General features: G+C 42.2%; 2 protein-coding genes across 2 annotated transcripts in view; one reads left to right on the plus strand and one right to left on the minus strand.

Moving 5' to 3' along the window:
* The window catches only part of LOC119426617 (melanoma receptor tyrosine-protein kinase), a 531,032-nt gene that overhangs the window by 263,980 nt on the left and 253,880 nt on the right, over nt 1-13,172 (plus strand). The window lies entirely within an intron of this gene.
* Nucleotides 1-13,172, minus strand: part of tnikb (TRAF2 and NCK interacting kinase b) — a gene marked incomplete in the record, with an annotated part of 59,470 nt that overhangs the window by 13,722 nt on the left and 32,576 nt on the right. The window contains 5 exon segments of the mRNA XM_037694175.1: nt 3,032-3,123; nt 4,203-4,330; nt 4,427-4,533; nt 5,881-6,120; nt 12,344-12,508. Coding sequence (XP_037550103.1) covers nt 3,032-3,123; nt 4,203-4,330; nt 4,427-4,533; nt 5,881-6,120; nt 12,344-12,508 — 732 coding nt within the window.

Genomic DNA, 13,172 nt, shown 5'->3' on the forward strand with positions numbered 1-13,172 from the left:
ATCAAACAGATTATATTTAAAATTACTTGAAAAAAATTGAAGTTTAGTTAGATTTAAATTGGGTTCAGTTGGATCAAACGGTTCACTTTAGTACATGACTTTTATTTTAAACTGAATGAACATGAAAACTAAATAAAATAAAATAAAATGTAATTGTTTCATGTTAAATCACAAATTATATATTGTCTTTCATTTGTCAAAATGTCATCAGCTGGTATTTATTAACATTTTAATCTACTTCCTGTCCTTCTTTAGCAGACTTTCTGTAGCAATATGTCCGCCTCACGAGCGCATCACAACATAAAAACAGAAGCAACCAGCGAGGTTTAGAGACCACATCACACGAGCAACATTCGAGGAACAGGAAGTGGACAAAGCTGAGGTGAGGTGGGGTGAGGGAGGGAAGGGGGCGTAATCTTACCAACTCCTCCTGATGAGAAAGAGAGGGTCGTAAAATGGAAGAAGAGAGAGAAAGAGTGTGACCGTGGAAATGAAAGGTGGGAGCAGAGGTGAACAATATCCGGGTCTGAGCGGGGAAGGGGCAGCAGATCCACCATGTTTTTGATTCCTATGTGCACCAAAGTGAGACCATCATGTGTGTGGACAGAAGCGCTCAGGTTTGTGCACGTGCGATTCGTTGTGATAACACGCTAAAAAAAGAGTCATCCCGTTATCAGCAGGTTTAGATTTGTCCGATCATGCTGAACAGCTTAGCCGTGATGCAAGGGAGGATACATTGGTTTGGAGCAAGGCGCATTACCCGATTAAGTTATTGGAAAGACAACCCAACTGGTCAAACAACAAATACATTGATATTTGGGATCATCTGATCTAATCTCCAGGATTGTATACGTTTCACATCTTATGTTTCAGGGTCATCTTTGTTTTGACTGGCACACTCAGAAACATGCAACAAGAATAAAACGCAATCATAATTTGATCTCTTTTGTTTCTCTTCCGTACACCCACCCCCACCTCCCCACATCCAATCAGGAAAATTTAAGCACATTTTCACATTTATGGCTTTTTAAGGTACATTTTGATATGGATCACCTTGATGTCATGGGCGGTCTTCATTGGCCTTGTTAATTGATATAACCCCCGGAGAATCGGTCTGAATCCTGTTTTTAAAACGTATTCTAACGAGTTCAACTATATTTGGATATTGGGATTTCCCAGCTGCTATTGAAAATAGCTTTACTACCATGTAGGAGTAGAAAATTTTAGGCCTTTTCTGTTCAAAATTTATCATTAAATTGTTGATTCTATCAGAAAAGTCCATTCCTTTAAGATTTTTTTTTCAGTATATTCCTTCAAGGGACCTCAAATTATTGCAAATTTTTCAACCAATGCACCTATAGCTGTCTATACTTTATGACTAAATTCTCACTTCAGCATGTCGAGTCACATATATTGAACGACTCTGGACAACCACAAACTTGGGAAAACAGAATTTCCTGAAAATTAATCAGATTGATAATGCTGTAGAGCCAAAAAAATTAATGATCACAGAATTTCATCTGCCACAAATAATCAAATTCAACTGAGAAGAAATGAACAGTGGTGGGCACAGATAAACAAAAAGTCAGCTTTGCTAACCCATATTCTGCTAACTAAAAAAAATTGCTTCGCTAACGATAAACCAATAAAACAAAATCGGCAGAAGCTAACGTTGAACTTCTAACTTCTAAGGCGACTGTCACAGTCTGTGTCACACGTCTTCGTCTCTTTCCAGTTGAAGCTGCGTCGACCAATCATGTCTTGTCACATGTTCACACAGTCAGCCAATAACATGCCTAATGGACTCTTTAAGACACGCCCACAACAGACAGGATCAAGCTCGTGAATTTTGTTAAAATGGCAAAACCTAAATTAGTGGAAGTTAATTCCGCTGATGGTTTCCAAAGTTATGGAAAATCCTATTCTGGTAAATGAATTAGTTCCCTCTATTAGCTGTTAGAGGATTAGTGGAGTTGTCCACAGATGGGGTACACATTATTCTGATCCCAGCACTAGCAGAGCCTGTTAATGCTACTAACACTGCTAGCGGGATCCTCCATCTGCCTGCATGAACCAAACTCTATGGACCCGTTCAGTTCCACGGGGAAACCTTGAATGTTCTCTGTCTGCCAGACCCAGTTCTGGACTGCGGTCTGTGAGTACAGCTGCTGCGGTCTTTATTACCATCAAGCTGCTAACCGGACCTGCTAGCAAGACCTGCTAAGCTGTTAGCAAGACCACGCCGCTAACAGAACAGAACCATGATGTTGAAAGAACCTCACTGCTAACCGAATCACACTGTAGTTGTATTTCTTTTTCAACTTTGGCGCCTTGTTTGTTTAGTATTTTAGTAGTATTTTTTAACATCTTTTTTTAGTATTTTAGTAGTATCTTTTAGTATGTTTTTAGTATTTTTGCTGCATGCTTTGGTATTTCTTGTTGTTTTTTTGGCGAGTAGAGATGGTTCTTCTCGTCCTACACATTTCATTCCACTGCTGACCTTGCGTTGATTTTGCATATGACGAATAAACCTTGTTGATAGAAGAGAGCCTCTTATTTCTTCTAACTGGATTGTTTTTGCTTGGAAAATGGGGACAGAACATTCTACGCCCTTTTCCCCACCATTTTACGCATTCAACCCCAACGCAGGATTGGACCAATGTTGTTGAAACTCATTAAGAATCGAGTGATCAATGCTGACAAAGAAAAATGGTGCGTGTTGTCTTTCTGCACGCCAGCGAGGTTTTGAATCAGCGGTAACGACACCGTGATCTTCTCTCTGTGGTTGTGGGGGTACAAAGAGTTTGTTTGCAACTGATTTTTGTTTTATTTTTACACGTTTAAAGTGAATTAAAAAAATAAATACATCAAAACCATTTCTTTATATCTCTGAGAGACGATGGTGGAGAGGATGGAGGGTGAGAGGGAGAACGGAGAGCATCGTGGTGCGTTCAAAGACACGCCAGTCTCTTAAGAGAGATTTAAAGTTCATGGGACACTCAGATGGACCTATTTGAAATGTTGGACTCACTGCAGGCCTGCTGGGCCGGGTCAGGTCTCTGCCGTCCTCTTTGGTGTCGTGGGAAGAAAGTGAGGAGCTCTCGGTTTTAGCAGCAGAATTACCTGAAATCACAAGCAGAGACGAACATTTATTTAATTCATTCAAATTCATTCGCCCCACAAATAAGTAATAAATAAGGGTTTTTTTTTATTTACTGAGCTTGCTGTGTATTTTTTTTTTTAGCTATTTTGACTATATTAAATGGAATTTATTTTGAAGGATTCTTAGTGATTCATTCTCAGTTTTTTACTTATTTACTGTTTTGAGGCGTTCCAATTTGTTCGTCAAGCGGATCGGAACATGTTCCAAACAGCCAGCTCCAATAATTTCATTTGGGGCGTCAAATTTTCTATCCTGGGGACACATTCAGCTAGTTTTACTGCTTTGATACAACCTCTACCTGAACCTGAAGTGAACGCAGTGTTGAAGTGAAACCTGCTGAGTCCAACAGTGGAGATATTCTGTTTAAATCCATTTGAAGCAGACAGAGGAGACAAACACCTGGACATTTTTACCACCATGTTTGGGTTTTATTTCACCAGTTCTGTGGTGTGTGTGAGTGTGGCTGCGATAAGTCAATGGTTAAATCAGAGGTCTTATAATCAGAAGACTTGGATCAATTTAAATTGGTGATGATATATTCTATCATCAGTTTTTCCACTTTTATACATTCTTTTTAGAGATAATCCACTGAACTTTTCTTCTCCAATATAACTGTGTTAATCTGGAGTATTGTTTCAGAATTATAACTTCAAGTCAAATTAGAAATCCAATCAAGAAGGATTATAAGATTTTGGTCAGAGAGAACGATTTTTGTAAAGTTCTTGAGTCCATAAACTCGACAGTGTTGGGTCATTTTTGGAAACAAACGCTAAATCTAAAATTAAGGATACCAGAGAGGAGCAAAGTTGCTTTTTGAACATTTTAGAAATAAAAACAGTGGAAAAGTTTGAATAAACTTAAAGATGGAAGACATTTTTTAAAGTGAAGACATTTTTGAGAAAACTGGACAAATTTGGCCATTAGCAACAAGATTAAAAAACTGATAAAACTGGTTTTGGTCTTCCCATTGGGCTATTTGGGGGTTCAGAACTGGTTTCAGAGTTCAGGACCGGGTTTTGGACCTAGGAAGTGGACATACGTGTGCGGTCACCTCGCTCATTGGAACCTCCTTGGGAGCTCGGGGTGCTGGAGCTGGAGGAGCTGCCGCTGCTCGTCCTCTTCAGGGGCGTGTCCATAGAGATGTCCGTCCTCCGCAGGTCAGGGTTGCTATGGGAACGCAAACACAGCAGCATATCATTCATCAAAGGAAACGGTTTGAAACCCGTTGCGTCCTACTGCATTATTTTGCGCGTTGGGACGTACCTGGCCCGTATGAGGTGAGCACCGGGCCGAGGACCAAGTCCAGGACCGTTTCCAGGAGAGTTCTTCCTGACCAAAGCAGGAGAGATGGAGGTGGTCCTCTGAGGAACCTGGAAACAAAGAAACAGAAGAGAGTTGTGATCGGTCCGGTTCATGATTTAGTCCAAAAACTCAAACTGAATCAGATGTCCAGTACTTTAATGTAAACCCGTCTTTACATCTCATTGTGTCAGGACAAGAAAGGACTGCAGAGTTTTTAAATGGTCCACAGACACAATGTGCTGGCAAACATAAAATCCACCTTCGTTCAGTTCTGGGGTTTTACGGCATAAACAGATCCAGTCTTCAGGTTCTGAAATGATTCAAATCAAACCTGAAGGGAACAAAAACACAACAGATTCCAGGGTCGTTATTCATTAAACAGAAAGTGGTTCCAGGTCCTGATTCAGAAGATTTTAGAACCTCAGTGGTTTTCTGTAGGACTTTATCAGTCTCTCTCATGGTTGCGGAGGAGTTTGGGCCCACTCTTCTTTCCAACATTGCTTCAGCTGAGCTCTTTGAAGGTCCATCCCAGCATTTCAGTCAGGTTGAGGTTCTGGACTCTGACTAGATCACTGCAGCATCTTTGTTCTTTCCATTCTGACCCGTTCTGTTGCAGATCAGCTGCTGTGTTTGGGATCATGGTTCTGTTGGACTCAGTTTGGTCCAAGCTTCAGTTGTTGGACAGATGGACTCATGTTTGACTCCAGAACCCATTGGTCTACAGAATAATTCATGGTCCACTCAGTGACTGACAGGAACCCAAACCATCAGCCTTCCACCACCGTGCTGACTGTTGGGAGGAGCTGTTTGCTGCAGTGCATTCTGGGTAAACATCTGTCCTTTGGTCTGATTCTGGTCCAGAAGTCTTGTGGTTCCTTCAGATGAAACTACAAACCCAAGTCGAGCTACCATGTTGTTTTTAAAGAGAATCATGACCTTTGACCTGCTGACTGAGGCCTTTAGAGCCTGATGGAGCTCACTGCACAGTCTGGCCTTCAGGGTGAATTTGCCTCCAGCTGTCTGAAATGTTGTCCACTTGTGAAAATCTTTCTCTCTGTTGAACTATTGACTCTAAAAGATCATTGACCCTTCAACAGCAGCTTCTCTGAGGTCGTTGCTGATGTCTTTCCATCTCGGTGTTGTGTTACACATATCTGTTGTGAGTCTGTTGTCGTGGTAAAGACGGATCAGTTTTATTAAGTCCAGATTAAGTAAACCCTACAACTGGACGAAGGTGCGTTTTATTTTTTCCAGGACGATATTAAGTTTTTAAAAGTTAATTTTCAATCAGAACACTCCAAATGAAACAAAAACATGCTCAAACCACAGAATCAGAACCGAGACAGAAAGTAAAGTTTGCCGTTGTGCACACGCGCGCTCAGACAGACACACACACGGGCGGGTCATGCAGAAACCTTGGGCGGCAGGTCGTCGTCCTGCCGCAGCCACGAGCTGCGGTCCAGCTTGTCGAGGGGGGGCGCCAGGCGGGACAGGGGTGGGGCGGGAGGGGTGTCGGAGGTGGGGTCGGAGTTCTGCCGGGGCATGGGAGGCCGGGAGGGGGAGGGCGACGCCGAGGTGGAGGACACGCCGTGAGGGTCGTACAAGGACTGGGAGCCCGAGAGGCCGTGACTCTTCACCTGCACAAGGTGGGCCATCTGAACACACACCCACACACACACACACACAGGCAGGAAACAAGCAGGGTGCAGGAGGAAGAGCAGGATTATGATTTGTTAACACGTGAAGCAGGCCAGGAGGAAGTGATGCAGGAGGAGTGATGAAGGTCAGAGGCTGCGTTCAACATCTGGGTTTAAAAAGGGGTCAACACAAAACTTTTTCATTTTTCCCCTGCTGGAGCGTTGTTCATCACCTGGGAAAAAGCTAAAATAAAGCCACTTGTGTTTCAGGGCGTCTGAGGCACTTCAGCTGCTCTGAGATACTTAATCCCATCAATAAAAGCAAAAAAAAAAAAAAACAGTTTTCTTAAAGTGCTCGGCTCAGAGTGTGCTCTGAGGATTTACACGTTTTTTTTCTCACTGTTTATTATTTATGCTCCAAATTTTAACAATTTCACTCCTTCAAACTTTGTGCCCTTTTATCAATCAATCAATCAACCTTTATTTATACAGGTAAATCCCATTGAGCCTCGAGGACTCATTTACAAGAGAGACCTGATTTCAACAAAGAAAGATGACAACAATGGACAACAGCAACAACAATAAGCAGTTATAAAAACTCATACTACAGTATTTTTATTTTATTTTATTTTTTTTAACAAATAGGATGGCTAAAAGGAAAAAGGTAACAAAACCAAAAAAAAAAAACTGCTAGATTCCGAGACAAATGTATAAAACTAAAAACAGGAACATGTCTGCATTGGACCCTGCCAGGTGTCCAACAGATTTTTAAAGACACTTAGAGAGGTCAAGGTCGAGAGCTTCAAATCTTTTTGTAAGATATTCCAGGAAACAGGAGCGGAGTAGGAGAAGGCCCTTTTGCCTAGTTCAGTCCTCACTGAGGGAACACTGCAGGTAATAATGTCCTGAGAGCGCACTCCGTAGCTGCACTCACGCAGAGACATGTAGGAGGAGATGTATGAAGGCAGCAGACCAAGAAGTGATTTAAAGATGAAAATGTACCAGTGAGAGAGTCTGCGTGAAGTTAATGATGTCCAGTTAACCAGTGAATACAGGGTGCAGTGGTGGGTACGATAATCACAGCCAGTTATGAATCTTAGTGCACCATGATAGACAGCATCCAACATCTGCAGGGTTCTTGTAGGAGCGTTCATGTAAATAATATCACCAAAATCAATTGAGGGAAGGAAAGTCACAGATACAAGGCGTTTTCTAGCATTCAGGGTTAGACAGGATCTGTTTCTGAAAAAGAAACCCAGTTTAACTTTCAGTTTCTTTACCAAGTTTTCCACTTGGAGCTTAAAAGAAAGATGTGAGTCGACCAAGATACCCAAATATTTATAGGAATCAACAAACTCAATCGGGACACCATTTGAGGATAAAATCGGAGGAAGAACTGCTGGGACCAACTTCCTATTTGAAAAAAAGCATCCCTTTGGTTTTTTCGGCATTTAGGACAAGTTTGAGGTGAAACAAATCAGTCTGGATGATGTTAAATGCAGATTTCAGAAGCTGGAAAGCCTTAGCAACTGTTTTAGCTCGACAATAAACAACTGTGTCATCAGCATAGAAATGTATGGATGCATTAGGGATGTTTTTACCTACATTATGTATGTAGATTGTAAAGAGGGTGGGTCCTAAGACTGAGCCTTGTGGTACACCATTGTTGACTGTTAAATAACTGGAGGAAGTACCATTATGTTGAACACATTGCCTCCGGTCTGAAAGATAGTTAGAGAACCAACCAATGGTGTGATCTGAGAAACCGATTTCTGAGAGTTTATGACACAAGATGTTATGATCCACAGTGTCAAAAGCTTTAGACAGGTCTAAGAAAAGTGCAGCACAGTAATCCTGAGCATCCAGTGCTTCAACAATGTCATTAAGAACCTTCAGTGAAGCAGTGGTTGTGCTGTGTTGTTTCCTGAAACCAGATTGATGTGGAGGTAAGATGTTAAATGAGTCCAGGTAATTTTTGATTTGAGAGTTTATCAGTTTTTCTAGAACCTTGGCTAAAATGCAGAGTTTAGAGATTGGTCGATAGTTGTTCAGTGAGGTGGGGTCACCTCCCTTCAGCAAAGGAAGAACAAAGGCTGTTTTCCAAGTGTCTGGGATGGAGTTTTGTCTTATGGAGAGATTGAAGATGTGGGTCACAGGGACTGTGATGATATGAGCAACCAGCCTTAAGAAATAAGGTGGAAGTTCATCTGGACCTGCAGATTTTTTAGGATCAAGATCTTTTAACAGTTTATTGACCTCACTGACTGAGAATGGAGAAAAAGAGAAGGTGTGATTAACTGAGGATTGACTTGTAGGAGGGATTTGATTTGTAGAAGTTTGGTTATTAAGTGAAGTGGCTGATTTTCCATTAGTTACTGTGTCAAATAAAGAACCAGAAGCAACAAAATGTTTGTTGAGACAGTTCAGGATCTCGTGCTTATTTGACACAGGAGCAGAGTTAACGAGAAGTTGTGATGGGAGGTCAGATGATTGGGGGGTGCCTGAGAGAGATTTAATTGTTTTCCAGAATCTGTTAGGGTCATTTAGATTTTTGGAGGTCTGAGATAAGAAATAGTTTCGTTTTGCTGCTTTGACAGCAGTTGTACATTTATTCCTCATCTGTCGAAAACTCAACCAATCAGTGTCTGAGTCAGATTTTCTCGCTGCGGCCCAAAGATGATCTCTCCTGTGCAGGAGGTCAGCTAGCTCTGGAGTAAACCAGGGGCTGTCTCGTCCCTTTATTCTGAACTGACGAAAAGGAGCATGTAAGTTCAGGAAATAAATGAAATTATTATGGAAATAGTTCCAAGCAGAGTTCACGTCATCAGTTAACAGAATACGATGCCAGTCAAAGTGAGACAGATCCCAGAGGAATGACTGTTCACAGAAATGTTTCAGATCCCTTTTTTTAATTAATCTGGGCTTAGAAGGTGGAAGTTTACTATTTCTTAAAGCCGCTGTCACACAATGATCACTCAAAAGATCAGCGAATACACCTGTACCAGGGAATTTGTGAGGCATATTAGTTAGAAACAGGTCTAAGATGGAGGGATTGTCAGGATGGCTTTTATTTAATCTGGTGGGGGAGTCGATCAGTTGGGTTAAATTAAAAGACAAGCAACATTCCTTGAATTTGTCACAGAGGGGGGTCGACTTACACCAATCAATGTTGAGATCTCCAGCCAAAAAGATCTCTTTGAATTTTAAATTACCAAGGAATTCCTTAATGGCATTTAATGCTTCAGGTGAAGCTGTGGGGGGGCGGTAGCAGCAGACTACAGTTAAAACCTGGCCTCCATTCAAGGTGATGTTTACAGATAAGGCTTCAAACTGGTTTGGAATTGTTTTGAAAGTCACAAGACTTGAAACCAGAGTGTCTCTAATGTAAATAATGACTCCACCCCCCCTTTTTTGACGATCACAGCGGTAGATGTTAAACCCATTGATTGCCACGTCATTATTCATTACAGATTTGTTGAGCCAGGACTCAGAAATAAAGATAACATCTGCCCCAGAAGAACTGACCAGGATTTTCACAGCATCAAGTTTTTTCAGAAGGCTACGAGCGTTTACATGCAGAAAATGGAGCCCAGAGGCGTTTTTAAAGTCATTTGGTGTGCTGTAATTAGTGGGGGGTCCAGGATTAGGTTGAATTCCTGAGAGCAATAACAACATTATTATCAGACATTTTCTTGAGTTTTTTGTGACTGATGTGTAATTACAGGAGTTAACAGTGTGACAATTAGCCCCCATAATCGAACCATGAGAAACATTAATGAAGACGCGATCATTCAGAACCCAAAAACAGTGAAAGTTGCAGTGATGGACAGATTCAGGTGTATTAACAAGATTCAGTGACTCCAGATAATCTGAGAACTGAAAATAGTGACAGTAATATGAATGATGCAGAAAAGATTCAGACCATAAAATGTCACAGTTCAAATGGGCAAACAAACCCGACGAGGTGGCCCAACTGCAGTTTGAGTCAGGCTGAGGGGGGCTCCGGCCCCCCTGTGAAGATGGATGGATGGATGGATGGATGCTCCCATGAGAAACAGAAGCTGGGTCCAGAATCAACAGGCCGAAACAGAAACTGAAAATTCGCAGCAAATAGCAGAGCGAGCTGCCAGAAAATCCTCCTGAAGTGAAAGGCATGGTCCAAGTTCGTTTCAGGTCAACAGGGGCCAACAACGTGATCCGGAATAAAATTAATTATTATCCAGGTGAGTTTGGATGGAGGCCTGCAGCAGCTCCGATACAAACTCCGAACTTCTCTCGAGCACCACGCAGCCCTGCTCCTCCATGCTGCTCCTCCACGCTGCTCCTCCGCTTCTCAGCACCCGACAGCACGGGGCACCCCCGGTGAAAAGCGAGACTGACCGGAGAGGCTGAGGCTGAAGTCGGCAACTGGTCCGGTCCGGTTCTGCTCCAGTTCGGCTCCGGCGCTCCAAGCACGAGAGACGAAGAGGCTTAAGATATCCCTGGCCCGGTTTTGCTCCGGTCCGGCGGCCCAGTCAAGCAGCGCGGTTCTGCTCCGGTCCGGCGGCCCAGTCCGGCGGCGCGGTTCTGCTCCGGTCCGGCAGCCCGGCGGCGCGGTTCTGCTCCGGTCCGGCGGCGCTTCAAAGCACCGGAGCGTCTCCTCCAGGTGAACACAACGACTCCACGGAGGTGGATCGTCTTTCAGTAAAAGTAACGGGCTGCTCACTGAAGCTGAGACCGGCTCTGTAGAAGACGAATTTCCCCACAGCCACCTCGATTCGGTTCTGGTCCAATTCGAGGGTCACAGGTACACTTCCCCCACACCTATGGAAACACCACGAGGGCCAGTCCAGCTGAAAACCAGCGAAATACCACCCGGCGATATTTGTCGGAACCAGGTAGAACCACAAAGGTCCAGATAAGAGTTCGTTGAGGTCCAGGGAGAGAGAGAAAAAAACACCGGACCTGGACCTTTATCCGTTCATATATGAAAACGTTGGGCTCATTCAGCAGATGGGAGCTGTGACATCTGGTTTATGTAACTTTTATACTTTTCAAAATATTTAACTTTATTTACAAATATTTTCCCCATAAAAATACATTGAAATATCTTTGGTTTTGGAAATCTTCAGCTACTGCCTCTGGTTTAATGTTCTTATACTACTTTAGCTAAAGCTAAAGCTAAAATTAAGCTAAAATTCTGCCACTTTGGGCTTTTTGCTACATTTCTGCTTCTTTTATGTCTTAAGATACAGTTTTGCTAATTTCAGTTCTGTTTTTGCTTATTTTAGCTTTAGGTTTTGGTTTTGTTTTTTTAGCATTTAGCTACCATTTTGCTAGTTAAGTTGTTAGCTACCCTCCTGCAATTTTTAGCTTTTATCTAGCATTATTACCACTTGTAGATTTTAGATACTGTTTTGCAACTTTTCTGCAATTTTTGCTGTTTAACTACTACTTTGTTAGTTCAACTATCATGCAGCTTTCAGCTTTTAGCTATACTTTTGCCACTTTTAGCCTTTGCCTACTGTTCAAACTGTTTTTCTTTTAGCAACCCTTTCACTACTTCTAGCTACCAATCTGGTACTTTTCGCTTTAGCTACAATTTTCTTATTTTTTCAACTGTTTTGTTTACTTTAATTTTAGCATCTGTTTTGTTAATTTTAGTTACAGCTTTGCTAGTTTTAGCTAGCATTTAGCCAGGTTCAGGTTTATTATCTGTTTGGTTAATTTTAGCTACAGTCCTGTTCATTTTAGAATATGTTTTGATTCATTTAGATAAAAGAAAGTTTCAGGTTAATTCAGTTTGGTACGATCAGTCGTTAGCTTGACTCCAATAAATCAATTTCTCCCTGATTCTCCTAAATGGATCACATTGACTGCTCTCTGTTGCAGGTAAGATACTGACTGATCACAACAACTGGCACAAACTTCACTAAGAATTTGTTCTTTTTAACTGATTTGTGCTAAATTAGTCAAACAGTCATAACAGGAGCATAAACCAGGTCTGGATCTTGGACTTCTCCTTTCAGTCTTCATGGTTCTGATCCGATAATAACTAATGTTCTGATAGTTAATTGTTATAAACTGTTTCCTCATTTTGTTGTCAACACCAGTGATAGGTTCTGTCTACGGGTTCCTCAGTAAACGCCAGAAACAGAAACATCTGTAAACATCTCTCAGGTTCAGCAGCTCTTCTCTTCTAAATTAACTAATTAAATAAAAAAAACTAACAAACCCACATCAGTGAGGGTAGGGCTCTGACCTGCGGTTCCACAGAGCGGTGCATGGGCGGAGTCCGGGCCTGCTGGATCCCTCCGCTGCTGAAGGACTCGGATCGGGGTGGCAGGGATGGGTCGGAGATCCGGTTTGAAACTTTGTGCTGAAACGTAGGAGAAGTCTGTCTGTTCATCTTAAACTGGTCTTCCACCTGACACAAACACCAGAGCAGGGTCACTTAGGGGGTCAAAGGTCAATTAGACTGATGTCTTACATCTGTTCAATATCTGTCCTACATATGTCTTACATCTGTCTTAAATCTGCCCTACATCTGTCCGACATAGGCCTTACATCTGTCCTACATCTGTCTGACATATGCTTTACATCTGCCCTACATCTGTCTTACATCTGCCCTACATCTGTCTTACATCTGTCCTACATCTGTCCGAGATGTGCCTGTCTTACATCTGTCCTAGATCTCTTACATCTGCCCTACATATGTCTTACATCTGTCTTACATCTGTCTGACATCTGCCCTACATATTTTTTTACATCAGCCTTACATCTGTCCTACATCTGTCTCAGATGTGCCTGTCTTACATCTGTCCTACATCTGTCTGACATCTGCCCTACATATTTTTTTTACATCTGTCTTACATCTGTCCTACATCTGTCCGAGATGTGCCTGTCTTACATCTGTCCTAGATCTCTTACATCTGCCCTACATATTTTTACATCAGCTTCACATCTGTCCTACATCTGTCTGACATCTGTTCTGCATCTGTCCTACCACATCTGTCTTACATCTGCCCTACATCTGTCTTACATATGTCTTACATCTGCCCTACATCTGTCCTACATCTGTCCTACATATG

This window comes from Nematolebias whitei, chromosome 20 (assembly GCF_014905685.2).
Source record: "Nematolebias whitei isolate Nwh7 chromosome 20, NemWhi1, whole genome shotgun sequence".
Classification (NCBI taxonomy): Eukaryota; Metazoa; Chordata; class Actinopteri; order Cyprinodontiformes; family Rivulidae; genus Nematolebias; species Nematolebias whitei.